Source organism: Chlorocebus sabaeus, chromosome 8 (genome assembly GCF_047675955.1).
Source record: "Chlorocebus sabaeus isolate Y175 chromosome 8, mChlSab1.0.hap1, whole genome shotgun sequence".
Lineage (NCBI taxonomy): Eukaryota > Metazoa > Chordata > Mammalia > Primates > Cercopithecidae > Chlorocebus > Chlorocebus sabaeus.
In genome coordinates, this window is record NC_132911.1 from 75429577 (window position 1) to 75452589 (window position 23013).

At 36.6% G+C, this 23013-nt stretch overlaps 1 protein-coding gene across 10 annotated transcripts in view; it reads left to right on the forward strand.

The window, feature by feature from the left end:
• The window catches only part of EYA1 (EYA transcriptional coactivator and phosphatase 1), a 345314-nt gene that overhangs the window by 278450 nt on the left and 43851 nt on the right, over positions 1-23013 (forward strand). For all 10 annotated transcript variants that reach the window (XM_038000399.2, XM_038000401.2, XM_038000400.2 and 7 more), the window contains one exon: positions 16023-16112. In XM_038000399.2, the coding sequence (XP_037856327.1) occupies positions 16023-16112 (90 nt within the window). The remainder of the gene's footprint in view (positions 1-16022; positions 16113-23013) is intronic.

Sequence of the window (23013 nt, forward strand, 5' to 3'; positions counted from 1 at the left end):
CAACTCCCAGTAATTGCTTGCCAGGGAGGCTTAGCTGTCCATGTAGGATTAGTACAGAGAGACGTTAGGAACCTTATTTTCTTTTATTCCAGAAATTCAAAATGTAGGTAGCATATCCTGAGGAACTAGTCATGCTTTCTGAAATAGTTGCACTGTCTTCTAGGAGCTCCTAGCTCAAGATTAATTATTTAAATAGCACTTTTTTAAAAGATAATATATTCTTTGTGATTCAAAGTAGAATAGCAATTGCTAGGAGTTTGTGTGGAGTATGATCTCATGGATATAAGTGAGTATATATTCAGAGGGGAGAGATACAAAAGACATACATCATGTATTTAATGTACTTATAAATTAAAAATAATAGGACAATAATTAAAAGGCAAAATAATTCCCTTTCCTTTTTATTTTTAGTAAGAACACCATAAGTACTTTGTAGAGACCAAGTCAGGACGCTGAAGCTACTTAAAATTGGAACAATGACTTAGCCATTAAAATAGTTCTTAAATGTTGACTTAAAGCATTTAAATTAGACAATTTATATTATGTGCTTGCTTGGTTTGTTTTACTGTTAAATTTTTGCTTTTCAATTTAGAAAAATAGCATGGCCCAAGAAAATAGAGCTAAATGTGCAAGGGTGCATAAATAAAAACTAGAGCTACATTAAAAATAGGAGCAATTTTTCTTTTGGTGCTTTACTGGTATATCTAGCAATAAAGAGAATCTGCTTCCTCATTAATATTTGATGCTATTTTTAGTGGTTCTTATAATAAAACTAAAGTGACTTGTTAGACAACATAAAATCTAATGTAATATTTGTCACTTGTGGCATTATTAAATGAACAACGAAAATCTTGGGAAGTATCTTTTAAACATAGTTATGTAAAAGGGAGAGATACTTTCACGGTTAGAAACTGGTTACCTTTAATGTTCCTAGAGAAAGGAGAAGAGATATTTTGTTTTTATACTCAGAAATATATTCTGGATCCATCCTAAAAGCCCCAAAAGAGATAAACAACAGGTTTTCCTTCAACTTTCTGTTTTGAGTCTCAAAAGACCGTGAACTCTGTGAACTGAAAGTAAATAATAATGGGTCAAGAGGATCATTCTGTGAGGGGTTGGTGTTTGCCACTAAAAATAGACTACATTGTCATTTGAAGCCAGGAAGTGAGAAGTGTTCATTTTTCTTGCCTCTTTCCGATCGTTTTAGTTCAATGAATAACTCTATACCTTTCTCCAGCAGGCTGAATTGTGGGACTTTCATGAGTCTTACGTGTTTCTTTCATGCATTTTGCCAGAATACTGTGCTTAAATGGTGCAGGGCCAGTAGAGAGCTCCAGGAATGAGAACTTACTGAATTGGTAAATGACAGCAAGAGAAGTTAGGACAGATACCAGTGTGTCCACAGGTGACTCTTGGTGCTCTTTGGCATCTGTGTAATAATGTGACATGAACTGTGGTGGGCGGACATCTCTAGTCTGCTGTGCAGGAGAAGGAAGCTTGATTGTAGAAAGTCCTCAGTGGTACCAAAAGAATGTGATAAGACTGTGGCTTGGTTGGCCATAGACAGAGTTCAGGGTTTTTTTTTTGTTATAGGGAGAAAGCTGCTGAATTTATAGGAAAAATAATGTGTGCTTATACAATACTATCAGTAAAATAGTGCCTGACTGCTTTACATTTTTCTTTAAAACGCACTATAAACTCCACATTCCAGTCCTTTTCTCAAACACTCTGAATGTGGTCACTAAGAAACTTTGTGACACAATTGGCTTCAGCTATCCAGTTGGTCAAATTAGATTTTACCTCTTCTGCCTTCCTCAATGTTTGTAAACTGCCTCACGAACATGACTACATCATAAAACATTTAACTTTCTGAAGAGGTCAAAAGAATTGAGGATAAATACATATCCCCTTCAAAACAGTTTTCACAGTGCTTATTTCCAAGATAGTTAAGATCAAATACCATGTACAAACACTAGAATTAGCAGTGCAAATGTGACTATAATAATTCTCCACATAAATGGGCAACAAAATAAAATGAGCAGCATAAATTTTAACCTGGTCACTAGAATAAAGCAAAATGGCATGTGAGAATGTACTCCCTGTCCCTCCTTCCTGGTGACCTAGAAAAATTTCTGATAGTTTCTGTAGTGGGTAAGATCCACTGCTAATACCATGTGGTCTCCATGTTAGGACTACCCAAAGTGTAAGACTCCATCAAAAGAATTTGTGAGAAGTATCAGGTGGTACTCAGAACCTTAGCCTTCTAGCAGAGATGAGTTTCGCTGTGGGTAAATGATCATTAAAAACATCCATGAAGTAATTCAGAAAATTGTACCACCAAATGGCACCCTTCTCAAGTTGCACACACAAAACCTCCAGGGTTACATGGACTCCAGTACCCAGAACACATGCCTGACTGCACACCCCTCTCCTGCCTGAGACACCATTTGTTTCCTGGCCTGACATTAATGAGTCATTCAGAAAGTCATTCTTTTATGATTTATAGAATGCATACACAGTAATGTAGTAGGTGCCTAGCCAAAATTTCTGCCTTCAGGGAGCTTATAAATTAATAGAGGAGGCTGTTGGTAGGGGATGAATGAATCTTCAACAATAGTCTGTCGTTAGGGTAAAACTATTCTAAACTAATGCCACTCTAAATCCACTAAGGATAAAACTGCAGAATCGCTAAAGAAATAACAGTGCTAAGAAGGCAACAAGTCTCTCTGTATTATTCATGACAGCCATTCCCTAGTAGCTACATCATTTAACTAGTAAGAAATAGCCAGTAATAGGATGTCAGATGGTAACACTAGCATTGTGAATCAGAAAAAAAAAAAAAAAAAAAAAAAAAAAAAATCAGCATCCACAGGAGCCATACAACCAAAAAATAAATGCCAGGGGCCTTAAATGAAATGTTTCTAGGGTTACTGCTCTTCTTAAATTACACTGGGATTTCTCCTTTGCAGCTGATCAACATTGCAATTCAACACCGCTATTCCTAAATGTATGAGATGATCTTGGTTTCAAAAATGGAGGAGTTCCTCTGGGTTCCTAGAAAAGAACATCCCATATGGTAAAAATGAATAGAGTGAATAGAGGCCAAGCATCATCTGACATACATTCTTGTGTGTATTCCAAATTCTCATTTATATCTGGGTACAGATTACCCAAGTAGGCCCTCACACCTTCTTTTCAATAAAAGGTGATATGCTGAGGAACTTTGGCAGGCTTTTGCATTATGGCCTTTAAAATGTTTTTGGCATTTTAAAAGTATGACTTGCATGTGTTTTAAATTTTCAGGATAAATATTTTTAATCCATAGTTTCACTACCAAAAACAGCCAATCTTGTATTAGTGAATATTTATATATATATTTTTAAGTTTTCATTATAGAAATTTGCAAACATAGAAAAGTAGATAGAATAGTATGTATAACGAAACCCAAGGTAACCTCTCCAGCTTTAACAAATATTAAGTCCTAGCCAATCTTGTTTTATCTGTATCTTTATCATATCCCTCTGTTTCCTGGTTCTTTCTAAGAATGATTTTTCAAAACAAATCCCAGATATCACATTATTTAATTTGTATAGAGTTGACTATGTGTTTAGGAAATCACTAAAAGAATTGTTTAGAATAGAAATAATAAATAGTATTCAGCACCTTAGCCATGTAGTGAAATTAAAAATAATTTTGTAATATCATTAAATGTTTAACCAACAGTTATATTTTAAATTATTGTTTATTTTATTTTTATTTTATTTTTTTGAGATGGAGTTTAGCTCTTGTTGCCCAGGCTGGAGTGCAATGGTGTGATCTCAGCTCATTGCAACCTCCATCTCCCAGGTTCAGGTGATTCTCCTGCCTCAGCCTCCCAAGTAGCTGGGATTAGAGGCATGTGCCACCACGCCCAGCTAATTTTGTATTTTTAGTAGAGATGGAGTTTCACCACGTTGGTCAGGCTGGTCTCGAACTCCTGACCTCAGGTGATCCACCCACCTTGGCCTCCCAAAGTATTGGAATTATAGGTGTGAGCCACCGTGCCTGGCCAATTTTTATTTTTAATTGTGATATACACATAAAAAACTTTACCTTCTTAACCATTTTAAGTATACAGTTCAGTAGTTTTAAGTACATTCACATTGTTGTGAAACCAATCTCCAAAAGTTTTTTATCTCTCAAAATTGAAAGTCTAAACCCATTAAACAACTCCCCATTCTCCCCTCTCCCCAATTCCTGGCAGCATCTATTCTTCTTTCTGTCTCTGTGTATTGGAGGTACCCTCATATAAGTGGAATCATATAGTACTTTACTTTTTGTGACTGGCTGATTTCACTCAGCACAAGGTCCTCAAGGTTCATCCATGTTGTAACAAGTAAGAATTTCCTCCCTTTTTAAGGTTAAATAATATTCCATTGTATGTATATGCCACATTTTATTTATCTATATATCTATCAATGGACATTTCAGTTGCTTCCACCTATGACTGTTTTAAATAATGCTGCTATGAATATGAGTATGCAAAATGTCTTCCCTGCTTTTAGTATTTTTGGGGTATATAACCAGAAGGGGAATTGCAGGATCATATAGTAATTACATACTTAATTTTTTGAGAAACTGCTGTACTGTTTATCTTAGCACTATAGCATTTTATGTTCCCACCAGCTGTGTACAGGGATTCCAGTTTCTCCACATCCTCATCAACATTTATTATTTTCTGTTTTTTTGTTTTCTGATAGTAGCCATTCTAATGGCTGTGAGATAATAACTCAGAGTGGTTTGGGTTCACATTTCCGACATGAATAATGATGATGAGCATATTTCATGTGCTTTTTGACCATTTGTATAACTTCAGATGATCCTTTTCCCATTTTTTAAATCAGGATTTTTTTTTATTATTGAGTCATAGGAAGTCTTTACATATTCTGGATATTGACCCCTTATTAAATATATGATTTTCAATTATTTTCTCCCATTCTGTAGGCTGCTTTTTCACTGTTGTTTCCTTTGATTATATAAATTTTTCATTTTGATGTTTTGAATTTTTTTTTTTTTTTTTGGTTATTGCCTTTGCTTTTGGTGTCAATCCAATTGAGAAATCCAATGTCATGAAGCTTTTCCCATAAAATTTTATATTTTAGGTCTTTCATTTAGGTTTTTGATCTATTTTGAGTTAATTTTTGCATTTGGTGTAAGGTAAGGATTTACCTTGAATTTTTGCATGTGGATATCCAGTTTCCCCAGCATCATTTGTTGAAAAGACTATCATTTCCTCATTGAATGGTCTTGGCACCCTTATTGAAAATCATCTGATCATACATATGAGGGTTTATTTCTGGTCTCTCTATATTCCATTGGTCTGTACATCTGTATTTTTGCCAGAACCACATTGTTTTGATTACTGTGCCTTTGTAATAAGTTTTGAAACTGGCAAGTGTAACACTTCCAAGTTTGTTATTTTTAAAAATTGTTTTGGATCTTCAAGGTCCCTTGAGATTTCATATAAATTTCAAAATGGAATTTTCTGTTTCTGCAAAAAAAAAATACTATTGGGGATTTGATAGGGATTGCATTAGATCTGTAAATCACTTTGGATAGTACTGACATCTTAACACTACATCTTTCATCCATGAACATGGGATGTCTTTCCATTTATTTGTATCTTCTTTAATGTTTTTAGCAATAATTTTTTAAAAAATTTTCAGTGTACAAGTGTTTTCCCTCCTTAGTTTATTCCTAAGTATTTGATTCCTTTCATTTCTGCTATTGTAAATGGAATCATTTTCTTAATTTCTTTCCCGGCTTAGTCGTTGCTGGTGTATAGAAACACAACTGATTTTTGTGTGTTGTTTTTTCATCCTGCAACTATGCTGGATGTATTCATTCATTCTAATGGACTGTGTATGTGTGTGTGTGGTTGGTCTTTGGGGCTTTCTACATACAAAATTATGTCATTGTAAACATATCATTTTACTTCTTCTTTTACAACTTTGACGCCTTTTATTTGTTATTCTTGCCCAATACTTCTGGCTAGAACTTCTATGTTTTGTTACATAGAAGTGGCAAAAAGCAGACTTACTGTCTTGTTCCTGATCTTAGAGGAAAGACTTTCAGACATTTACCATTGAGTATGATGTTGATTGTGGGCTTTTCGTATATGAGCTTTATTTTATTGGGTAGTTTCCTTTTCTTTCTAGTTCATAAAGTGTTTTTCTCCAGTAGTTTTGTTTATTTACTTTACAGTTTATTATATGTCTCCTAAGTGTCTTTAATCTATAGATTCTCACTCAATCCCTTTTTTTAAACCTTGTGTATTTCTATTGAAGCAACCAGATTGTCTGTCCTATAGAGTTCCTGGGAGTCTGGGTTTTCTTAACAGCAACCCTATTGTATTATTTAACATGTTTATTTGTCCTCTGTATTTCCTACAATCTGATAGCTAGATCTAGGAGCTTGCTTAGTTAGATTCAGTTTCCTTTTTTTTTTTTTTTTTTTTTTTTTTCCGGTAAAGACTTTATAGATGAGGTATATCCTTCTTGAGCGTCTAGTTGTTGTTTTTAAAACTTCAGTATTCCAGTTGGAGAAGCTCCTTCAGCAGGCCATTACAGATTATTTTTACTTATGCTGTACATTCTTTCATCTTAGCTCTAAGGAGGTTGACTAAGAAGAAAATTCAAGAGTTTGGAAGTTTTATAAACCATAGATCCTTAATTGAGCTGAATCAAATATATGTAGACTTGCTGACAGAAAAAAAAGACTGACACTTCCTGTTGCAGATAATTAGCTCAGGGCTATTTTTGCTGAGGCGAAGTTTTGAGATGAAACTAAACCACTTGCTGAATTTTGATATTTTTTCAAGTATCTCCTCTTCTTGAATAGCTCTAAAATACTATTGCATATTTTTGATTAAGGCTTCTTGGTTACCTTTAGTGGACAATAGGTGTCCTGAGTGACTCATGCTGAGTCACATGGCAGGTACCACATTCCTTTGTTATCTTTTCAATAGTGTGGTGAAGTTCAATCTACCAGCCTAGTTTCAAGTCAGAGAACTAACTGATAAGATCAGTGAACTAACATGATTAGTCTATAGGTATGCTTGGTGGCTAACTTTAAAGGCAGATTCCAGCTATCCTACTTGAGCCTTAAGTCTCACCTTAGACATTTGCTCTACAGGTAGTTTCTTTGTCTCAGTGTAAGAATAAATATTTATTAGAGATTTATATACATTCTAACGTGCTAATTTTGACTGGGATGTAATCAACTATTTAAAGAAATAATGCTATACTCACGTAAGAGAGCCAAGGAATAGACCACCTTTGTCCTATAATCAGTTTGATGATACAACCGAAGTGTCTGTTTGTGGGAGAAGGATCTTTTTATTTTTTAAATAATCCCCCCAAATTTTAAACTCTTTATCTTCTTCCTGGAGTGGGCACAGTCCAAATCACATGCACTTTACCCTGAGCAAACAGAATACCAGATGCTTGATACAGATACTCCAGAACTGATACTGGAAGACTCTACTTCTTTTTATTATTATGGTAGCTAATATTTTATGTTAATTTGATATTCTTAAAGTGCTTTCACAAATTTATCCTTCGACTCGATCACAGACAAAAACTTTCTAAAATATTATGTGATTCCTGAAATGCTAGAGTATTGGATCATTTTATGATCACTGAAAAATTTCAGGGACTTTACATTGAAGGCATATTAAATTTGCACTCTACATCAAGAATTCCTGTTTATAACCATGTATTACTGGCATACATTTGTTGATAAACTTGGTCAGGGTCAAGATGTTACCAAGACCTATTCCCCCCAGTCATTTGTTAATTGATTGGATTTGAACTAAGCTTAAGTACCTGTTCACAAATTGTCACCATTTAATGGTTAAATGGTATAAGCAGAAAGGTATATAATATGTGACTAACTTAAAGCAATCACATGACATGGCTATGCAAGTAACTGATTTTTTTGAAGAACATTTCTAGGTGTCAGTTGAACCAGTGCATTGCTCAGATCCCATCTGAATGATTCTACTTTACCCTTAGTTCCTAGACCTTCAGAGGATAGTACACCTTGCCAGAGTTGGGTCATCTTTCCCAATGATAAGAACCAGCTCTGTACTATGAAGCTTGGTTGACATCTTTTGGAAGAACCAGTGGCAGCCCCTTCTGGGAGTGGTCATGTTGCATTGTCTAGTTTAACTTCCACCCAAATTAGCTTTACTGATGAGTGAGCTCTTAAAAATATGGTCACCTCAAAAATAATTGGTATGAGAAATTGTATGAGCATTCTATTGAAAGTGCCTTGAGTAGTAAGTATGGTGAAAGTCTAGTTTGAATGTATGATTCCTTTAAGGTAGTGCTGCAGAGATTGAGTATATTAGTCCGTTTTGCATTGTTGTAAAGGAATACCTTTACTTTTTAGCAGGCACAATACATATAGCACTTCAGAAATTTGAATTTACTGATTCTCATATACACAGATGAAGGCATTGTTGGAAGCAAATGACTTAGCCTTGCAGAAGCAACAATGCCTTCATCTGGTGTGTGTGAGAATCTTGGTAAATTCAAAACTCTGAAGTACTATATGTATTGTGCCTACTAAAAAGTGCATTTTTAATGATACTTGAAGTTTATCACATGCCCTAGCTCATTGATGAAACAAAGCAGGGCCCCAAGAGGAAATATCCTAGTCCTCTGATGATATAGTACCCATATGCATTTCTATACCCCTTTCTTTTATTTACTTCAAACCCAATTACAGATTTTCAACATTTGAATTCAAAGTTGACAGAGATTAATCTCTCTAGAGACTGTGTATTTAATGGCATTTCAGTATTTCTGTGTACTGCTTTTGTCCGGATTTTTTTCCTTTTTAACATTTTAATCAAGATCGAGTGTGATAGCTGTGATGAGGATTTAAAAAAATCAATAAACAGTTCAAGGAACAACAGTGGACCAGGGTTGATGCTGGTGATTTGGGTATATGATGAAAATTTTAGTCTCCATGAGCAGTTCTGTGTTGTAGAAAAAAAGAGAAAGAGATCTTGAGGCAATGGAATAATTAAAGACCACTTGACAGAGGATGAAGGCAAAACAATTGTTTTATTCCTGGTTCTACAGAAACTCAGCCAATTACATCATAATTTACTTTTTCTACATAATGTTACTTTGAATTAATAGACATAATTTGTCTTTGATGTACTGAAAACAGCCATGGGTAGCCTAGGATGACAACAAGTTCCTTCACTTCACTTTAGTGACTTTAAGTAGACATTTGCAACTTAATATCATATCCAAATAATTTAGGAACAGGGTTAGATTTCATTCCTGTGTGTGGGCGTGAAGTTAGATGTTGTGTATTGAGTTTCGTTTGGGTGAAGAACAACTTAAGGTTTCCACTAGAAGAATTTCCTGTACATAAGAACTATAGTAAATGTACAGTTTCTTCATTAAACAAGAAAATTGATTAAACAGTTAAGTGTATTTTTTTTCCTTTTGAGCCTCTTCACTGTACTATTCAATTTTTACCAGAGAAATAAATTTCAGGGCACATAAGAACGTATTTTACAAAATGATATAATACATACCACTACTGAGTTTACAAAATAAATGTTATGCTGACCTTATGCTAATATTATCCACTTTGTTAAATAGAAAAGTAAGGCTACCTATGCAGCTATTCTAAGAATGGGCTCATCCTTAATCAGGTAAATAGCATTTACTAGTGAACATGTTTAATGTTTAATACTGTATTATGCAGATGGAATGAGATTTTCAGATTCAAGTGCCCTTTTTTTTTTTCCCTAGGCTAGATAATTAGGAATTTTTTTTTCACTGACAACACTAATAGCTAATGAAAGGTAAAATTTAGTATTTTCTTCTTTTCTTCACTGGAATTATTTGAAATATTCTCTATTTATTGCTTTTCATTCATTTATTCCTCCACCACATTTTGGGAAACCTTTTATGACATGCATTGTATTGGGTACCAAGGATATAGAGATAAGTATATAGGGATAGGAAAAACCAAGGAGTCATAGCCTAAAGCTTAAAATGTTGTTTAAAGGCTGTAAAGAGAGAAAAATCTAATTGAACAAAACATTCTACGCGAAATAGAAACAAAGCCTCCCATTATGTTTTTTCAGAGGATTGATACCCTCTTTTTGATTCTGCAAATAAGAGTTTCATACTAAAACTAAAAAGAAAGAAAATCATAACTCTGAATCTAAAAAACGGAAGGAGGAAGATACAGGGATAAACCTCTGGCCTGCCGAGACAAGAACACATAGAGCTGTGGTACCAGCAACCACGGAGCCCAGCCAGCAACAATCAGGGAGGTGGAGCTGCAGAACTGGGACAGGCGCCTGGTGGGGAGCACTGCCTGCAGGGATGGTGATGTGAGTGTACAGGCTCCATCTGAGACTACAGTTTATGAACCTGTGTGGACAGATCCTTTGCCCCAGTTTAGGCCTCTGCCTAGTTGTGTTTTGAGGAAAGGATTTCATGATCAAGACAACAGTTTGAAAAATCAGAAACAGGCCACCTTGTATATAAAGCAAAAGTTAGACATGTACAGGTCTTTTGCACTCATTAAAGCATTTGGATATTTTTTGAAAGAGATGAGAAGCTGGAATGAGGGTAGCAACAACCTAGAAATAGACCCCAGTGAAGGAGACCATACCAAATATCCACAAAAGACACAAGCTAAGGGAAAAAAAAAAAAAAAAAAAAAACAAGAAAGCAAAGAACAATGGCAATGACAATAAGGGAGGCTGGAATTCCGGGTCCAATAACAGGATGTTGAAATTGATTCAATGTGGAGCTAAAAAGAGGTGACTAGGAAAATGCCAAGGTCTGGGTTGGTATGCCATTCCGCTAAAGAATGAATACAGTAGATTTCCAGAGGAAGTGTGATGAATCCAACTTGTCACACATTGAGTTTCAGGTGCTTTATGGGACATCTAAGCAGAAATGACCAATAAGTAATTGATATATGAGCCTCCAGTTGAGATCTAAGATCTGACAGAGAGGAGTGGGTGGTGGTTGAAGCCATCAGTGTGCTTGAGTCCACAAGGTGATCTGAATAGAACGAGAGATGGAAGGATAAGAATAAAGTTCTGGGAACCAACGTCATTGATATGGTTTGGCTGTGTCCCCACCCAAATCTCATTTTGAATTGTAGCTCCCATAATTCCCATGTGTCATGGGAGGGACCCAGTGGGAGATAATTGAATCATGGGGATGGTTACCTCCATGCTGTTCTCATGACAGTGAGTTCTCACAAGATCTAATGGTGTTGTAAGGGGCTTTTCCCTGCATTTACTCTGCACTTCTCCTTGCTGCTACCATTTAAAGAAGGATGTGTTTGCTTCCCCTTCCGCTATGATTGTAGGTTTCCTGAGAACTCCCCAGCCGTGCTGAACTGTGAGTTACTTAAACCTCCTTTCTTTATAAATGACCCAATCTTGGGTATGTCTTTATTAGCAGCATGAATGGACTGATACAGACATTTAACAAGCAGATGATGTATACATAGATTCTAGGAAAATGCCCATAAAAGATTGCTGTCATAGAGGAGAAATGTCAAGAAGACAGTAAACAGCAGTGGCACATGCCACAGAAGGGCCATGCTTGAAAAGAATGAGAACATTTGGCAATGAGATTGACTTAAAATGAGATGTTACTTTGAAGTGGAGGCTAAGCTCTAAATAATTTTTTGAAAGTGATATAACAAAAAATGGTGCTTTAGAAGAAGCCCTTTTAGAACTGCAGCTCTGGAATTTGTTATTGCAAGAAAATTATGTATTATAAAAATAGTAAGATTAAACCAAAGACCTGGTGATTTTAACATCTCAGTTTTGGTTTAAGAACGTGTTTTTTTCCTTGTTCTTAATATGCCAAAATAAGCCATCAAGCCACGAGTTATTTATTAACTGTTCAGCGTTAGCTTTTTTCACATTTGACTTGTACTTGTGTGAGACGTGTTTAGAAATTTTAACAGTGTTAACATATTAGCTATTGTAATAGGAAAATAAAATCTAACCTCGACGTGAGAACTCCAGTTGCTAGAATATGTAAGCAATTCCATGAGCAGAATTATCTATCTGTCCTTCTGCTAGTTTCCTCTTGGGTAAAACACTTAGGCTGAGATGGCTTTGCACTCTGCTTGCTGGATCATCACGCACAAATCACAACCCTCTAGGAACTCAGTGCGCCTGTTTCTAAAGTCAAAGAGTAGGTGTTTTCTAGAGGTCTGCCTTTCAAACTGTAGATTGGGACAGGGCTGTGAAATGGACAGTGTCACAGTATATCCACACAGTGAACAATATCTTGCTTTGGCAAACATATTTCAGCTGTGTGTGCGTGCACTTAAGAGAGATTCTTAGATCCCAATGTTAATTTTGTTTTTTACTGTGCATTGTGGTTCAAAGATGTCTGAAAAACACAGCTCTCAACTAGAACCCCGTTCCTATTCTAAAATTATCTTATTCCACTTAGCTGCCAGACTGTTCTCTTGGTGTAGGAAATGTTTCAAAACAATTCTTGGAGTGGCAGGTAGAAAAACTGTTGAGAAATGACAGCTAATAACAAAAGAGAATAACATTAAGAGGTAAATAAGACCAACATCTGTGTTGTATTTTACCACTAGACTGAACAAGCCTTTAAAATTTATTAGTATTCTGACTAGCAAGTCATTACTGTAATTTATGAAGAAAAGTTAAAGTATGCTATATATTAACAAACAATAGAGTAATTCTTTCAATGGTCATATAAATAAGCAACCATATCAAGGAGAAAGAATACTTTTTCAAAAGTAACAATACTATGGCACATAAATTTTAGAATTGGCAATTAAATAAATGTGGTCAGACTCCATCCTTGCCACATAAAAAGATTCATTGACATGGTTATGAGACAAGTCAGGGTATTTTTATTGGCCTGAGCTAGAGGGAATAAACACCTTAGTCAGGTGTTTTGTTTTAGACACATCTGTTGGAGCTTCCCCTACAGGTTAATTCCGCTGTAGGGTCTATTTTAGCATTTGCTTTTCCCAGCATGCCTACTGATACTTAAACTCCTTGTGAGTGAACAATTTCTCATAAATCCAAGAGCAAATGAGTTAAGTTTTTCTTTACAGTAATTTGTAAACTGTATTTAATTCTTCTAAAACCTATGAAATTTCATAGATTTCAGGTGTATTAAAAAGGGACAATTTAAGAACGCTAAGGAGTATGAATCATCACACATAAAATTTGAGGGAATCGTTTTCCTTTGTCCCTCCCAGCAGAACTCTTGGACACTCAGCCTCTGCGTCTTTATTTCCTCTCTGCCTTCTTATCAGCCCTGGGCTGTTTGTTTTTCCCCTTTGCCGATCTAACCCCTGAAGTTTGGCAATACTGTGTCCTTTGTCTCCCTTCCACTGTCAGTCAGCTGGCAGAAAAGGCACAGGCAGGAGAGGAACTGAGGTGAGTGAATTACACCATCCTGCCGTATTTCACTTACTCTGTTCCTCCTCTAGGGCTGCTGGAAGGTAGAACTTGGGCCATGCTGGAGAGGTGGGGGCAGTGCTTAAGGGGATGGGAGGTACTGTAGGGATGTGGATAGTGCTGGATGGGTGTGAGTAGTGCTAAGGGGGTGAGAGGTGCTAAAGGGATGTGGGCTGTGCCAAGAGGGTGGGAGGTGCTGGAGGGATGTGGGAGGTGCTGGAGGGATGTGGGAGGTGCTGGAGGGATGTGGGAGGTGCTGGAGGGATGCGGGAGGTGCTGGAGGGATGCGGGAGGTGCTGGAGGGATGTGGGAGGTGCTGGAGGGATGTGGGAGGTGCTGGAGGGATGTGGGAGGTGCTGGAGGGATGTGGGAGGTGCTGGAGGGATGTGGGAGGTGCTGGAGGGATGCGGGAGGTGCTGGAGGGATGTGGGAGGTGCTGGAGGGATGCAGGTGGTGCCAAGACAGTGGGAAGTACCGGAGAGATGTGGGAGGTGCTGAAGCGATGTGGGCAGTGCCAAGAGCATGGGAAGTACTGGAGGGATGTGGCAGGTGCTAGAAGGGTGTGGGCAGTGCCAAGAGGGTGGGAAGTGCTGGAGGAGTGTGGGAGGTGCTGGAGGGGTGTGGGCAGTGCTAGGGGTGGGCGGTGCTGGAAGAATAGCCAGATTGGGTTGGGTTGACCTCCAGGCTACAGCAGATAGGCCCCTGGCAGGTGCCCAGTGAGGTTCCGCTCCCATCCCGCACCCTTTCCAGCTCCTGCTCTCTCCTAAGTGTACAAACTGTACAATTCCGACAAATGAAAGACTAGATGTTTTTTATTAGTCTATGTGAGAATATTGTGTTTGCCATCTTGCTCTTGGATTTATTAGGTGAACAAACCAGGCTCGATGAGAGGATGACACCTAAGTAGCAAAGCAAAGGCAGGAGTCTAGGCCTCCTCACCCACCACTTCTTGCCACTTCCCAAACTTACAGGCATGACAGATGTTAAAGAGTAGGGGTAACACACAGGCACGTCTCAATATTGGAAATGAAGTCAGTGTGTTCAGAAAACAAGGTAGATAGTGTACAGAGTTGACGTTGGGCAGTATTGAATCATAAGAGTCTTTTCTTTGGATTGTATGTTCTTGAGTCTAAGACTCAAAGGCACATGACACACATGTCATGACACTGGCACATCTGCCCAATGGGGCTTGCCTGAAGGCAGTTTCTCTACTTACAATCCCCCTGGTTACATGATGATGCAAGGAGATTCCATACTTATTCCAAAGGTTTGCTGTGACAATAAAATAGTATATCATAAATTATTGTTCTTTGGAAAAATTGAAAATGGCATACGTACGAAAGTTGGTATTATTAATAGAATGCCAATAAACCCTTCAAAATCTCATTTTATAGCCTTGTATACTTCCTGGAAATGTTATCTTTCATCACTTAGTATACAGGATCTTCAGCCATGAATCATGTTGCTTCTTGGATTTGATAGACAGTAAATACAGGGTAAAAACTCCAAATACCTGCATATCCCCCAAGTTCATCTCAATGCCAGTAGATACCATCAGGATCTGGCTTGTAGGGAGAGGCTGACTACTCGCTGCTAGTGTCCAACACTTGAAGTTTTAGATAGAAGCCACTGTGCGCTGTGGAATGTAGCACTGCCCTCTGAGTATGGCACGGGCTGTTTGATGCCCGGAGAGTGTCATGTGAATCTTAAGATCAGCTCCCTGAGCTGGACAGTGCCTTGTGGGGTCAGAGTGGCCATCACTTCCTGCTTTGAGTATAACTTAAAATTGATAGGTTGAATAAATACAAATAATGACAGAGTTATCTGGAGTAAAATTACTATCTATTATCCTTCTGAAATTAACCTATAGTGCAGGGCTGTCCAATCTTTTGGCTTCCCTGGAAGCCACACTGGAAGAAGAAGAATTGTTTGAGGCAACACATAAAATACACTAACACTAATGATAGCTGATGAGCTGAAAAGAAAAAAAAAATCATCACTTAAAACATAGTGTTTTAAGAAAAGTTTATGAATTTGTGTTGGGCTGCATGCAAAGCCATACTCGGCCGCATGCAGGCTGCAGGTTGGGCAAGCTTGCTATAGTGTATCTATTTTCTGATATTTGTGACAGGGCACTTAGATGCTCTTAATGGATTGTGGCATAACATAAGCAGTGGTTTCTTGATTCACTGATTTTTTGCTCCTGAAATAGACATATAAAGTTGAATTTCCTTTTTTTTGTATGTCTAAGTAACCCTAGATTTTATATTTTTAAATGGTAAATGAGTTTTTTCTTCGGTATATAAAGCACCAGCAACATTTGGGGCTCTTTTTGTAAAATAAGTCCCTGAAGTTTGCCCACAGAATAAGTCATGCACACTAAAATAAGCAGCTATTGCCCAAGTCTCTCTCTGTGTCTCTTGCTTTCAGCCTCTCCCCCAGTGCCTGCTTCCTCTTAATGAGACAATCTATTTCATGTAACCTGAAGTATACATGTTCTTGACCTGTCATATTCTTCTCTTAGGATCCACCCACTTCAGTTTCCCTTGGACTGCGAATGGAAGAAATGATTTTCAACTTGGCAGACACACATTTATTTTTTAATGACTTAGAAGTAAGTTCAAATTTTTAATACATATTTTTGCATGTCTGAAAATAGGTGATTGGTTTTAAAATAATTATGGGTTATTATTTTTTAAATATATAATTGGAATAGTGAGACAGAGGTTTGTTGGTTATATGGCAATGTGTTTTGCCTTCATGGGATTTCTGTTTTGCTTTACTTTGGCTGTTAATTTTCAGAGTTAGATCCTACATGACCAGTAGTAAAGATTAAAATTTGATATCAAGAATCTTAAACTTTGTTGATTATCAGAAGCTACGTATTTCTCAGTTACATAATCACCACTAAGATATGTCCAACAGAATTCATAACACTTGCATATGTTATGTCAAACTCTTATTGTATTAGGACTGATGCTTTACTTTCTGGCTGATCCAGTTGGTAGGAAAATGTTTTAGTCTGGCCCTTGCTGTTTGGGTTGCCAGGATTGTTTGTGTCACACTGCTGTTAATTTTATTGGTCCATTATGATTTCAGGGCAGACTCTTATAAGATGGCTAGCTAAACTGTTACGGGCACTGACAAACACAATGGTCTTGGTGAGCAGCATTCTTAAGAATAGAGAATATTGTTTTTCATATCTCCATTATGAGAAAACATGACTATAACTACATTTCGTTCTCTTCTTAATAGAGACAGTTGTTTATTTAAATCCCGCTGTTAAGCAAGCTTGTGGTAGGGCTGCCAACAGGCATTAATCATCAAGTAGTTGTTTTGTTAGATTTATAAATGTATGTTATTTCAGACAGGAGAAGAATCTGAAAGATTCAAATAGAACTTTTACTGATCAAAGTTAATTGGCAGCAATTGGCCTTTAAATATTTCCTGATGTTTCCCTTTTCAAAATCAAGCAAAATGCACCTTATTTAATAGATGAGCCAAAATCACTTGAAAAATGCCAGTGTGTGACAGAACTTAAATGCGGTTTGTTCAACATCTGTCCTGTATTTTGATTTCTTTTCATCTGCAATGAAACTACTCAAAGACGAATTGGCAACTTCCAGTGCAATAAAGTTATTAAATATGCTTTATTTTTTCTATTCCTTAGTGAAAAATTTATTTTACACTTAAGGGTAAAATACAAAATTTTTTTGCAATTTAAAGTGTTTTCCTCAAGAAGAAATTACATGTAAGACATTACTGTTTTTTTAAGGTAGAAATATTCTCATTGAGTGACAAGTTTAGATTCGCCTTTAGAAATGCATAATTATCATACTTATTTTCAAAAGCTGTTTCTGATTGATAATTGTATTTCACTTTATGAGACAGCAGCACAAAAAATTCCACATTTACTAGTATGTTAAAAAATGCCTTTCCTACTTTTCTATTTGTTTCTAAAGATAGAGTAGATTGATATTTTTGTCCTAGGTACAACCTTGTTACGTTTATTGATGTTAATAGGTGTTAATAGCAAACATCAAGAAGAAATTTGCAGTAATTTCCTATTGTTTTAAAACTCTGTACCTTCTTAAAAATGCCAAAACTTGGCTGCGCGCAGTGGCTCACACCTATAATCCCAGCGCTTTGTGAGGCCGAGGTGATTGGATCCCCTGAGATTGAGCGTTCGAGACCACCCTGACCAACATGGAGAAACCCCCATCTCTATTAAAAATATAAAATTAGCTGGATGTGGTGGTGCATGCCTGTAATCCCTGCTACTCGGGAGGCTGAGGCAGGAGAATCATTTGAACCCAGGAGGCAGAGGTTGTGGTGAGCCGAGATCACGCCATTGCATTCCAGCCTGGGCAACAAGAGCGAAATTCTGTCTCAAAGGAAAAAAAAAAAAAAAAAAACAGTGCCCAGACTTGGTTATACAGTGCCAATATTAGGTGGTGAAAAGTGAGATGTTAGGCAGTCGTAGCTTGTTATAATATAGACCAAAACACTTCCAAACTCAGTTTCAATGTAGTATAACCAGATTTTTCTTTATTGATATTATTTACACTGATTTTATAGAGACTGAAATACTACTCAAATATATTAAAAGCTCTAGGTTTTTAGGGTATAGGAGATGCATTTTTTCTGTAAACCCAAATTTCAAAAGAAAAAGAAAAACCAGCAGTCTATGAAGTTACTGAAATATCAGATTCTATTTTTGGCATGAGGACTATTCCTTACTAGAGGTAAAATAGAAAAGAGAATGAAGGTGTAATTCAACCAAATATATCAAACAATCATGGAAAAATGTTTAAGCTTGTAGGCTTACAAAAGTTGATTTTACGTGAGGATTTTAACAAAAGTATAAATGAAAGATTCATTTACTCTGTCTTTGGAAATTGTTTACTTGCCCTAGATTTGCACAACATTTTAAAAAATAAATTGGTTTTTTACTCATTTCAATCTTTTATTTTATTTTATTTTTGAGACAGGGTCTTGCTCTGTCTTCCAGGTTGGGGTGCAGTGGCGCCATCTCAGCTCACTGCAGCCTGTGCCTCCCAGGTTCAAGCAGTTCGGCCTCAGCATCCCAAGTAGCTGGGATTACAGATACATGCCACCATGCCTGGCTAATTTTTGTACTTTTAGTAGAAATGGGGTTTTCTCATGTTGGCCAGGCTGGTCTCAAATTCCTGACCTCAGGTGACCCACCTGCCTCGGCCACCCAAAGCACTGGGATTACAGGCATGAGCCACCACTCCCAGGCCAATCTTTTATTTTATATTTTTGAAATTCAACAAACCTGGGACTGGTCATTGCAAATATGTTTTCTTCAAAATAAAAAGTAAAATTTATTTTCTGGCAGAAAAAAACTGTAGTGGCATAATGCTCCTAAGAACACCAGAATTATCTCATCAGGGAGAAGTGATGTGGTAATGCCTGATTTCACACTCCAACTAGCAATGGATAGTGGTGGGGACATGAATATTTTAATATATTTAAGTTACATGTTTTTAGTTTTTTAAGGTCTATAACAAAAGTAATTTCAAGGAGCTTAATAGTCTCTTGGTTAGCTTGAAGTATGATGCCTGAACTCTAATTGTTGACTTTTGGTCTTATTTTCTTCTACATCTTAACTTTTGCCAGCTATCTCTTGGTATAATTTGGTTAGTTCACTCCTTGGCTTAATAAGACATTCTGACTAATGAAATACACCCCCTGTGTGAGGGGCTTTCAGTAATATTTGTCATATTATCAATCAATGTGCTTGCTTAAAATGGTTATTAGGATATGATTTAGAAGATTTAAGGTATAATTTTTGAAGTACTTTAGAAATATCTTAAGGGAACTCTAAGAACTAAGTTAATCCGTTTTAGTTTCATAAGTCTTGTTTGTCATCTCACTTAGTGACTTTTTTAATTTAAAAAAATCACAATTTATATTCTGTTGACACTCCAGAAAAAAAAAATGGAGAAAAAAAATGTTTTCTGTACCATAAAAAATGTTTGACATATGAAGGAACTTGAGTGACAAGGAGACATAATTATCTTAGGAAATAATATTTTCCCCCCCAGAGAAGCGTTTCGACTTTAGTTCCGTAGTGTACGTCTGGCTTTCCTATTTCTAAGTCTGACTAACGTCCTGCATATCATTTTACAAAAAAACTCTCCATGTGCAATACGATGATGCCTATATGGAAGTCATTTTTTATGAATGACAGTATGGAACTGGAGGTTTTTCCAGCTTCTTTAGTAAAGTATGACTCTTTCTGACTGGTTGGAGAAAGAGTTCTTTCTGTTAGCTTTTTATTGAAAGGCAACCTTCAAACAGAGTGAGGAAAGGCCTTCAGCACATGATAATATTTCAGTTTAACCTGCTGCTGGTCAGTTCTCCTGCTGGATTTTTCCACAGTTAGAAGAAAATATTTTATGAAGATGGATACAAGTCTAAATAAAAATAATGCTTTAAGTTCATGTTGAATTTTCTTTTTCTGTCTGGGGGTAAGGAATATGATTTCACTGGTTTAATGGTTGTCATCCTAACCAGTGTTGACATAGTGGCCTTTAAGAGTCAGCAGGAACCAGATCACTGGTCTCAGGTCACCCGTTACCCTTGAAGAGTGAGGATTGGGAAGAGTGGGAACCCTCCTCTCGTGTCTGTGAGATGGTGGCACATGAAGCTATTGCACATACCACGCTCACCCCGTTAGTAGCACAGCTGTTCTAACCCACCCTCTCTACTCTTTCAGTGCATTGTTCAGTTGGAGCAGACCAGCGCGTTCTTTGTGTCAAGATTTACAACATGAATATTCCTGTTCTTTCTGGGCCCTTCAATATGTAGACTCCTAGCCTAGGTCTGATATTTGAACACCTATATTTGTAGCTCCTTGTTTTCACGCTTTCTATTGGGAAAAAAAAAAAAAAAAAGAGACCTGGGGCAGAAAGTTCTGGTCCCACTAGAGTATGAGTTTGATAAGTCAGGGGCCAAGGAGAGGAGCTTGTGGATGGTCTTTAGGTAACAGCATCATGTAAAAGGAGAAATCTACAATGGTGTTTCTTGTAAAGCAAAGAGATTATCCCTTGGTTTAATTCAGTCTTTAAAGTTGCAATAATATTTTCTTACTTTAAAACTTAGGTTATCATCTATAAATTATTTAAATATGTCTTATTTATAAGTTTATTTTAGCTAGGGAAAAAATTCTTACTGTAAAATATCTGTTATGCCAATGTTTATGAAACTTCGATTTTAAGTAAAGCACTTGGTACTGACATACTGTTTGTGCTTCCAAAAAGTGTGGAATATTTAAACCAATTCAGAAGTCGATTTCTCAAGTTGGGAAAACATAACTCACTTAGGAAGTCCTTTATTCTCTATAAATAAAGAAGAAACTCTGATGCCCTATGTTCAGCTTTTGTGTGGATGCTAGAGCTCTGGGTCTCTGCTGCCAAAGGATCTCACAGGTGCTTGCAAGGAAGATGCTGTAGGTCTTTGCTGCTTCCAAACCCCTCCACAAGCCAAGAGTAGCCATATGAAAGGGTATGAGCATATGGATAATTACAGTCCAAACCTAAGTGTCCCTATATATGTGTACACACATATGGAATGCCACTTGTCATTTTCAGCCCTGTACCTAGACTGGCGTACTTGGTGATTTTCTCCTGATAAGTTCAGCAAACATAAAGGACTACATTTTTTAAATCCTGGTAAACACCCCTTGTAACACTCAGAATGTTGCCTTATATATGTTGGCCATTAAATGGATATGCTTTAGACCGAATTGTTATGTGTTATCTTAGACTAGAATACCAATTTTTGTTTCCTTCTTCATAGAAGATAATAGAGTTGACTTTGCCTTCCTGTGTTTTCAGGTAGGTTGCTCGACCTTGCCCGTTTCCTTAGTTGACAAGAGTAACATCAAAACCCTCAGTTTAGGGTGGGGAGGGCAAAATTAGTTTTTTAAGCAACAAATGATTATTAGTCATAATAAATGTGTATTGAGTTTAGCTGCATTGTAACTGATGGCCAAAAAGAAACAATGCCCGTATTTTATTATTACTAATGAATAATTTTTGTTGCTCTTCTTATTTCTTTATCATTTCTTATAAGATTTTTATTTTATCTGAAGTTAAAAATAGAAATATAAAAGTATATTTAAAGACTTCCTTAATTCTGATGTTCATCAGAACATTGTCTTAAAGTGTAGCTATTTAACACAGTAGAAGATAATATACTGTAAATAAATGTATACTGTGAATACTTTATATTCTACTGATAGCAAACATTGTACTTAGCAGTAAAATAATGGAAGCAAATTGTCATTATGAGTAAAAACAAGAATGCCCTCTATCATTACTATTATTCAGCAGTATTCTAGGAATTTTGGACAGTACAATAAGACACAAGCTTTACTTAATGAAAGAGATTCAAATTATTTTTGTAGATAATTTGATATGTCGAAGACTGAAGAAAATCAACTAGAATATTCTTAGAATTGACAATAGGCTTCAGAAAAATGAAAAAAATACAGAATTCAAAAATCGAAGTGATTTGAAGTTTTAGTTATAAAATAGCGGTAGTTACTAAAACACAAAAACAAAAAATATCATAAAAGGAAATTTAGGAAGAAACCTTATAAGAAGTATTTTTGAGGAATATATGAATAAAGCTGTGACATCTTACTGAGAGATATAAAGGAAGATTTGAATAAATGAGATGTTCTTTCTCATTTTTGTAATATGAAAAAATTGTTCTAAGTTCTATTTGAAAGGATAAGTAGGCAAAAATACCTAGCAATTTTTGACAAAACATGGGAAATGAATGTCTGACTCAACCAATTATTAAAACGTTTTATAATTCTACAATAGTGTGAAGAATTATGCGGCCTAATGTTGACATTGGACTAAGTATGGGAGAAGAAATAAATAGCTCAGGCACAGACCCAACTTAAAGAAAAATTTTGTATGTTTTAAATAAAACCAAGCAAATTAATAGTGAAGTAATAGATTATTCAGCTTATATGCTAAAATAGGTAAACAGTTAAAAGATGAAAGAATGAAACACAAGGAGAATATGTAGGTAAATCAAAAGATTAAATCAAATTCTGGCTGGGCATGGTGGCTCATGCCTGTAATCCCAGCACTTTGGGAGGCCAAGGTGGGCAGATCACGAGGTCAGGAGATCGACACCATCTTGGCTAACAGAATGAAACCCCGTCTCTACTAAAAATACAAAACAAAATTGGCCGGGCGTGGTGGCGAGCTCTTGTAGTCCCAGCCACTCGGGAAGCTGAGGCAGGAGAATGACGTGAACCCGGGAGCCGGAGCTTGCAGTGAGCCGAGATCGTGCCACTGCACTCCAGCCTGGGCAGACAAGGCAAGACTCCGTCTCAAAATCAATCAGTCAATCAATCAAAATCTTTGGATGGTCATTTGGAAATAAGTTATTGAGATCCTATAAAAGGTTAATACCATTTGTACCAATTATACATCTAGGACTTTTTACTAATCAGAGATAAAGGC